The following is a 9250-nucleotide window of genomic DNA, read 5'->3' on the forward strand; positions in this document are numbered from 1 at the left end:
AAGTAGATAAGAGAAGATATATAGAAGTAATGAGAAAGACTCAAAGACTACATTTTTACTATTTTCAATTATTTATAAATACAATACATGATAGATTTTTGTTTATAGCGAAAGATGCTTAATTTCCCGTTATGTTTGGATTAATATTGAGAACATTGAAATTTGGTGGCCGGCTGATGTTGCAATGGTTGTTTCAAGTAATTGTCTAATTTTTGGTCAGAATATCCTTAGTATATAATATATATATATATATATATATATATGTCATGATGATCATGATCGTGCGTAGAACTTCTCGAAAGATGAAGGACCATTCAGTCATTAACCAAAAACAAAAAAAAAAAAAAAAAAAAAAAAAAGAAAAAAAAGTAAGGGGCCATTCTACTTTATGCACATGAAAAAGGCAAAAGGAGACAACAAAAATAAATTACGAATCCTCCCAATTTTTCTTCCTTGGTCTGGCTTTTTTGAAGCATTTGCTTGACATAATTATTCATATATATCGCCGACACGATTTGTAACTTTATTTTATTTTAAAGCGGCAGAATTAGATTATATTGATCAATATATAAGATCGAGATACTACCATAACTATATAAGATAGAGATATTACTCTAGCTATACGATAAATGAGGGTAAGTAATGTATGAGATCCTATATTATTTAAAAATAAAAAATTTCTTCTCTTTATAATGTTTTAATGTGGCTCTAAATGTATAATTAACTAATCTTTGGAATACATGCCATATGATTTGGGCTTTCCATTGAGACGTTACAGTTGGTATCAAAGCCATGCTTGAGATTTTGTACACTTTAAAAAATGATTTTGACGGGATCTAAGGTTTTAGAATTCATCAAATTTCGGGAGATGATTTTGATAAGATTTAAGGTTTTAGATTTTGCAGAATCTATGGCATGTGTTTTTGAAAACTTGAGGTTTTGGATTCTGCAAACATTAAGATTGATTTTGATGAGAGTTAAGGTATTAGATTTTGTATACTTTAATATATGAGTTAATCAAATCTGAAGGTGTAGATTTTGTAGACCTTAAGAAATGACTTTTATGATATTTAAGGTTTTAGATTTCGTAGATATTACTTAGTGATCAAGATTAGGTTTATGATTTGGATTTTGTAGATTTTAATAAATTATTCTTTTTTATATTTAAATTTTTATATTTTATGGACTTTAGGAGAACGATTTTTATAAGATTTGAGGTTTTAGATTCTCCATATTATGATTTGGGATTTCATGTTCTTGGACGCTGTGCTTGAATATTTTGACTCAATAGAACTTTACATACATGATATTGGATGTGGTCCAGAAATACCAAAAAGTGTTTGTGCAAATAGAGGTGAGCGGATGGAGGTGGAGGATGGGGGCCTTAAGTATGCTTTGCTGGAGCCTGCAGAAAAGGGGCTCGGTTCGCTAGACACACATGATTGGATAAGTGTGGGATATTTTGTTACATTTTTACAGATTTTTTTTACGACATTACTATGTGAATATTTGGATCCACATATACGACTGCAAACTTACGGTTCAATGAGGTCTCGACCGTACAACACCACTTGCAAGAAGGTTGTAATAACCCTAGCGAACTATTATTTGGTATGACTCTGAGGATGTAGACCAAATATAATAAATATTGGGGGCAAGTTGATAAGATAAATAGATTATTTTTTGTGGCTGTGACCCTTAACCCTTGGGTCAAGTTAGCCGTAATAGAATTTTGGGCGAATTTTGTCCTCAGCGTAGTGAAGGCTGGGTCGTTTATTAGAGTGTTTAAAACTGATCTCGATGACTTACACAACCACTATAGTAATTGCAGCCAGCTTTCATCCTCAACGAGTACTTTTGCATCACACTTGATTTCGACACCTCCCTCCGATGACTTTAGCCTAGATGGAGCATTGCATCTACGTCGTTGAAATTACAACATTATGAGTAAATATCATCAACTCATTACATCGAGGAATATTATGTAGTATACTTCTGACGTTGAAAGGTATTTTATGGAGAAGGTCGAGGCACCTAGTACAGTTGCATCTGAGTCAGCATTTAGTACTGAAGGTCGAGTGTTGGATGCCTTCCGGATTTCATTGTCACCGTCAATTGTGGAGGTCCTCGTTTGCACACAAAACGGGATCAGTGATATACCCCTTGGACTAGATAGCATTGGTATTGATTCTGAGAGCTATAGGCTTGAATCGGGTAACCTTATTTTACTTGTTGCTTTATTATTAAAGTTTATTGCAATAATTATTTAAGTATTTCAATGATTATTTAATTCTTTTTATGATTTCGTAAATCTATTCAACTTATACTTTTTTATGATTTCATAGATTTAATTGTGAACCATAACATAATTGTTGATGACTGATGGACTAGAGTATGGATAATGATAAGATGATAACGGAACTAACTTTAATCTTTATTGGTAATAAATGGTAATTAAATTCTACTTTTATTTTGTTCCATTTTTTGAATCAATTTTGGTTCCATTTATTGACTGGAGCATTTTATCTTAATTTCAGGTATGACGAATGACCAACCACAGTGCTGCAGATGATTTTTTTCCTTTTAGCTAAATTAGTTGCATCAATATGTTGCTTCTTAAGGACTTTTTTATTATCAATGTTTTGATCCATTGTATAGGGCTTTCTGAATGATATATTTACATTAATTATATTATTATTATTTATTATGGAATGGGCCATTTAGAAGTCAGAGTTCTGATCGGAAGTCAAAATTTCGATCTCTAATCGGGGTTCTGATTGGAACTCAAAATTTCGACTTCCGATATGAGTCGAGCTCCGATTCTGTTCGAAGTTAGAATCGAAGTGAGATTTGGACTTTGACTCAAGTATGAGTTAGAAGTTGGAAGGCACTGTTCTGACTCTGTCAGAGTTGGAGCACAAGCCTAGTCCTAGATTAGTGCAGAAAACTTGTTTTTCTCCAGTAGATAGAAATTGTGGCAAAAATCTGATACCATATTTGCCAAAACACTACTGCGACATGATTCCTCAATGGGAAATAACCTATTTGCCACAATCATGGTTGTGGGATTCATGGGCTAAATTGGGGTGATGTAAAATGCATTTCCCACATATTTTCATAATTCTTCATTTCCTACTAATGATTTGTTGTGGGAAAAAGTATTTAATAGATATGTTAATATTATTGTCCACAAGATGCATCATAGAAAGTAATCTTTTCTCACCATCACATTTGTGGGTAATTAGCTGGCATTTTTGGCAAAACATGCTTTCTTCCCCACTAACACATTTCCTGGCCGGGTAATAGTTATGCCCACCATATGCGCTGGTGGGCCTTGCTCTTTTTACCACGAGTTCGACAGATATTTAAATTGACTTTTGCCACGAAATGATAAAGTTTTCCCACAGAATGTGCCATGATGAAAGACATGTACTCCCCACGAGTTAGAGTTGTCATGGAGAAAAGCACTTTGTGGCTAAGTATATGCCACAAGACTCCCATGCATAAAATTGGTGTGTACAAAGTTTTTTTTCCATGAAAAATGGTCCTGTTGACATGAAGTTTTCTCTGGAAAAAAGCCATATTTTTTGTAGTGATCTAAAGAATATCAAGAGTGATTTTATATAAAATCTTCTGATTAGTGTTTGAATATAATTTTACTATTTTTAATGTAAGGCCTCACATTAGTTGTTCGCCACAATATAAATATATATATATATATATATGTTGAATCTTCCTGGCCTAGCATATGCTAGGAAAATTACCGATCGCCAACATTGATATGGGAAGAATAACTTACTACGTACATAAGAAGGATCAGAACAAAGATAATAAAAAAAAGAAAAAAAAACTTTCAAAAGAAAAGAACAAATATAATAATTAGGCTGGGGGAGTGGGAGCTCTTGGACCATCTCTCCTAGTGGGACTAAAATTACGTGGAATCAGCCTCTGTTCTTGTCCAAGAATTTCGCAGTTAGACCACAGGTAAGAGCCTCATTAGGTATGCTTTTCACTAGATGAACACCTTCGGCAAAGACCACTCCCATACCCATATGCAAATGAGGCTCGATGTGGCAATGGAAGGCCCACACTCCTGGATTATCTGCCACATACCTTAAAGCTGTCCATCCATATGGGAATATGACTGCAGTATTCCTCAAAGGCGGATTTTTGAAGTTGAGTTTCTTCTCATCCTTGGTCGAGAACTTCCCTTCTCCATATCCCAATACCCAAAAATCATGACCATGCAAGTGCCAAGGGTGTATTTCACTAACATTATCTTTTAGCGCATTGGCATTTTGAAGTATCACATCTACCGTAGTATTCAAGCCAAACATGTAAACCCCATTGCCAGTAGTTGAGTTAGGGTTGATCGGAGGTCTCATCACGTCATAGTTGTCGGGGAAGTTCTCCGGTGGACTCTTTTGATCGAAAGCATTTCGTAGACCATATTTTATGGAGCCCAGATAAGGAGTGGGTGGTAATGCCAAAGAGACATTATTGATAGCCCACTTGGTAAATCCATCAATTTTATTTTGGGTGTTGAGGAGGGTGATCCGACGGTCGTAACTTGTCGGAGGTTTTGGGGACCCCATGAGAGCAAAGATACTCTTAGAGAATGTCTTGCTATGGTCATAATCATCCCATCGAGGAGTCACGGGAGGTGGAGAAGTCGGGAACTTTGACGCAGAAATTGGTTGGTAATTTAGGATGGTAAGGCCAAGAGGGGTGGCTGGAAGCCTTCCTCTTACACCTATAGAAAGCCAGTAGTTCTTGGAAGGATCTTGATCTGCAGTTATTAGGACTGAGTAGCTTTCACCAGAGTATATGTCCAAATCATTGACCGCAAATGGTTGTAGATAATTCCCGTCAGCTTCTACCACCACCATTTTGTGATTCTGAAGAATGTACAAACACGTAAAGACAGAGTATTTAGATTAACAAAAGGACATGAAGGAGATACAGCAATCAGCTATCGTGCATAAGTAGAAAACAACACAAATAAGGTTCCCCATCATCCTTCTGGCATCGGAAAGAGTACTTACCCTTGGTTGGATTTAAAAATACTATTAATTCATCTAATTATTATAATTTTTTTTAAAATTTTAAATAAAATATAATAAAATTTTTAAATTCTATAATGAAAATAATATTTTATTTAAGTTTTATTACTTTCCAAACAGAGCCTTATGTTTAACCTTTTGTCGTTTCCATTTTCCTTTCACATCAAGGATCCGGCTATGAACAAGTCATGATAAAGCAGGCATGTTCAGATGGCAGCCTGCCTCATTGTTTCAGTAAAATTTTCAGTCGTACAATATGGAGAAGTATTCAACATGTCGCATCTGCAAAGCCCAAGGACAATAGGTCATGATCCAGAGCTCCCTTAAATTGAAAAGGGAAATACTATTCCTACAAAATTTTCTTACCCGAATTGCATTTTATATTTTTTTAATTTTTTTGTTTTTTATACTTCATGATTATGAAACTGTTTTTAAATGAATTTGTAATTTTTTTATTTTTAAAAAATAGTTAAATAGTTTTAAAAAATGTTTCAAAAAAAGTAAATAGAAAAATGTTGTTATTCGGTGTGAGCATAGCACTTCCCGATTGAAAAAGGGAAGAAAAAAGGACAGCAAGTAAAGAGAAAAAACATCGTACTGAATACTGATCCCTTGAAAAGTTACAGCTTTGGCTTCTGAACTTTTGGCTTTAGAAGCAAACCCTAGCTTCTGTGCTTTGTATCAAAAAAAAAAAAAGAAAAAGGGGACCATTTCACATGCACTTTGCCACCAATCACTCGTTTTCTATTTCCTTACTTTATATAAATTTTTACTCACAAAATAAACTCAACTATCTCTAAGCTTCTAATTGGGTGTACATTAAAATCATTATCAATTTATAAAATAATTTTTTTTCTTATAATTATCTTTCTATAACCACTAATTAAAGGTCTACGTCACAAGATTTATATTTCAAAAAAGTAACGCCACAGCTAACGAAAAAATATCCCAAAAAAAGCTTTTGCATGCACCTTTTTTTTATTTTTCTTTTTTTCATTCATTTTTTATATCCTTAATTTTCTTCTTTAAATTCACACCATCACTTAAAAAAATTTACTTAATCACTAGGTTAAAAAAAAAGCATTCGGTAAAAAATAAAAATCTCCCGAATATAATCAAAATGACTAATCAATGATATAATTAGAATCACACTAAAATATTATAAAGAATAAAAACTTTTAATTATTAAATAATGTAAAATCTTATACACTACCTATCTTTATTATTTATCGAAACGAGACATTATACTTTCCATGCTTAAGTAGCTACAGTAACTATGTGAGAAATACTATATAGTCCCTTTGTTATTATCTCAGAAAAATAATTAAAATATTATAACTAAAATAATGATAAATAAAGTTTTCTTGATAAGGAAACTATATATATATATATATTGGAGAATGATTATCTTCCTATCAAATTTTCCCCGACTCAAACCATGTTGTACGTTGTGGATCGAATCTGAAGAACAAGATTGATGGTTAAAGTAAATATATTATTCCGGCAACTTGGAAGCCGATTTTGAATGCGACAATGAAAGGTATTCGGCGTGTGTTGTTACGTCAGCGTATCTACAAAATGTTTTGGTGCTGTAGAGAGAAGAATCAAAGGTTTTCTCCTTAAAACAGGAGAAAGTTTTAAGAAAGAAAATGCCCCGATCAGTTCCTTTTGCTTTTTTTTTTTTTTTTTTTTTCAACTTTAAAAAATTAAAGAAAATACCAATAGTTAAAAGTAGACCGTGATGTGTGACGTAGCATGCATGATCCAGTAAAAGTAATGCATATTTGGTATTTGGAATCGATTATATTACATACCCCAATGGCCAGGTTGAGTGAAGCAAGTGCTGTGGAGCTGGCAACCCTCAGCCTGTAAGTCTTATTGGAACTCACGTGTAGGATCTGAGGTGCGCATTGTTCATTTCCCCTTAATGTGCACTGGCTGGAGGTGGTGTTGCTATATTGGGCTGCCAGGGAACAGTTGTACTGTCCTCTTCCGTTGATCAGAAAACTCTGGGAAGCATCCAATTTAAAAAGTGAAAACCCACGCAAGAGACCAGTCGACGGCAACAGAACCAAACGCACGCACACTGTACTTTACTTTTGAATGAAGATTACTTTACATGTTGATGATAAAAACGCAACATACCTGAGGTTCACCGATCCAACGAAATGGGTTGGAGGAGAGGCCAACCTCTTGCTCGTGAACACTTTTGTGCCACCAGTCGCTCAACAATAGGTTAAACTCACCATCATAATGGAATGGCTCTTTCTCTCCTTCTGCAACGTCCACTATCAGAGACCCATACAACCCTGCCGATCTCTGCATGCCCAAGTGGCCATGGTAAAAGTATGTTCCTGCCTGCACAGTTTTTCAAAACGTTGTAACTCTTTCGCAGAGAGAGAGAGATAGAGCAAAAGATGAGTGAGAGTTTACCCTATCAACTTTGAACCTATAATGAAAGGTCTCCCCAGAGTTGATAGCACACTGTGAAATGAAAGCAGTTCCATCTGCCCAAGGTGTGCCCAACTGAAAAATAAGAGCATACACTCAGATCAATACAACACATATAGCTTTAACACAGACGTCGAGAGGGGAGAGGGGGGGGGGGGGAGGGGTGGAGAGAGAGAGACCTGTCGGATTCCATGCCAGTGAATGACAACTCCCTCAGTGGGGAGCTTGTTAGTGAGTTCAACAACAACTGTGTCTCCTGCTTTTGCTCGGATGGTCGGGCCGGGAAACTGGCCATTGATCCCCATCACGACATTCTCGATGCAATCTGGAGACCAATACATATACTCTACTTCCCATTTAAAGTGTCTGGTCTTGGCACCTGAAGATAATCGAATAAACGGTAATAAAATGCACCAAATAATGAAAGCCGGCCTAAGAGTAAGACCCCTTGAGATTGGGCGAATCATGGAACCTTCTGTTGGCACCATGTTCTCCTAAACAGGACAGAGGAAAGTGTAAAAAAGAGGACCGAGAAAACCTTTTAAGAAATGTAAAGGCTATTATTGGCTATGAAGTTGAACTGTGTTGGGGTGTTGGGTACTGATCAAGGCTTTATATATAATGGTGATGGAACTATTGATCAATTTATCGAGCAGTGAAAGAGCTAAAAAACCTGCTTCCCCGAATCCACACCCCCCCCCCCCCCCCCAAAAAAAAAAAAAAAAAAAAAAAGATTAAAAGTTAAAAAAAAAAAAAAAAAAAAAAAAGGAGGAAAAGACAAAGAAATTAAAAGAAAGCTTCCATCTCAAGTATCTTGGATTCCATGGACTGCAATTTGGAACAACGGTACGATTGGTATTAGAAATTGGATTCCATCCTTCAACCACTCACTCGTTTGTGACAATATATAATTATAATGTTCCTGATCTACTACAATTAGATCATAAAGCATGAAAGAGAGAGGCCGAAGAACAATCACAAATTTCTAATTAAAATTAGATCAATAATATCTATATCATTATTGGAGGTGTGTTACATTATGACTCAATTATTATAATGTTGTATTTATTAAAACTATAATATAAATAATTAAATATATCTCATTTTATCAATTTTTAACTTATAAGATAAATAATAATTTTACATGATAACAAAATAAAAATTCTAATTCGAATCACGACAGATCTATTCTACACTTAAGCTTAAACTGATGGATTTTTTTTTTTAATTTATTTATATTATATTTTTACCACTTCCCGAACACATGAACGAAAGCATAGTTGATACAAACGTTTGTGGTTTCTCCCATGTATCCCGTTATAAAACTTGCTCTTCACATGCTTGATCGTGAGAGGCTGCCCATCCGACAAGGATGGGAATTGGAACACCTTGGGCAAATGGAACTGCATGCCTATTCACACATGTCATAAACGCTACGTACAGAGAAATTAATTATTTGTTCAAAGTTGATATATATCTGGGTTACAGTTCCTGTGAGGATCCGTGCACAAGCACTCATGCATCGAGGCCGGCTGGTGGAAGTATAGATCAAACTCTTCATGAAGTGCCACTGCCGACTGTATAAGTGAAATATTTCTATCGGAAAATACTACTCTTCCGCGGGAGATATCGTCGTGATTTTTTATTTTCCTATTATTATTTTTTAACCTAATGATTAAGTAAATATTTTTTAATACTATTATAAATTTTTAAAAAACATATTTAAAAATATTTAA

General features: G+C 34.8%; 1 protein-coding gene across 1 annotated transcript; it reads right to left on the reverse strand.

Annotated features, from left to right (window-relative positions):
* Window positions 1-3749: 3749 nt before the first annotated feature.
* On the reverse strand, window positions 3750-8111 carry LOC122294873 (L-ascorbate oxidase-like). Its single transcript, XM_043103858.1, has 5 exons — window positions 7694-8111; window positions 7497-7589; window positions 7209-7421; window positions 6878-7072; window positions 3750-4898 (listed from the first exon to the last, which is right to left on the reverse strand). Exons 1-5 carry the CDS (start codon window positions 8000-8002, stop codon window positions 3942-3944), a joined length of 1767 nt encoding a protein of 588 aa, XP_042959792.1. The 5' UTR covers window positions 8003-8111; the 3' UTR covers window positions 3750-3941.
* Between the last annotated feature and the right edge of the window lie 1139 nt (window positions 8112-9250).

This window comes from Carya illinoinensis, chromosome 14, assembly GCF_018687715.1.
Source record: "Carya illinoinensis cultivar Pawnee chromosome 14, C.illinoinensisPawnee_v1, whole genome shotgun sequence".
In the NCBI taxonomy this organism is placed as follows: Eukaryota; Viridiplantae; Streptophyta; class Magnoliopsida; order Fagales; family Juglandaceae; genus Carya; species Carya illinoinensis.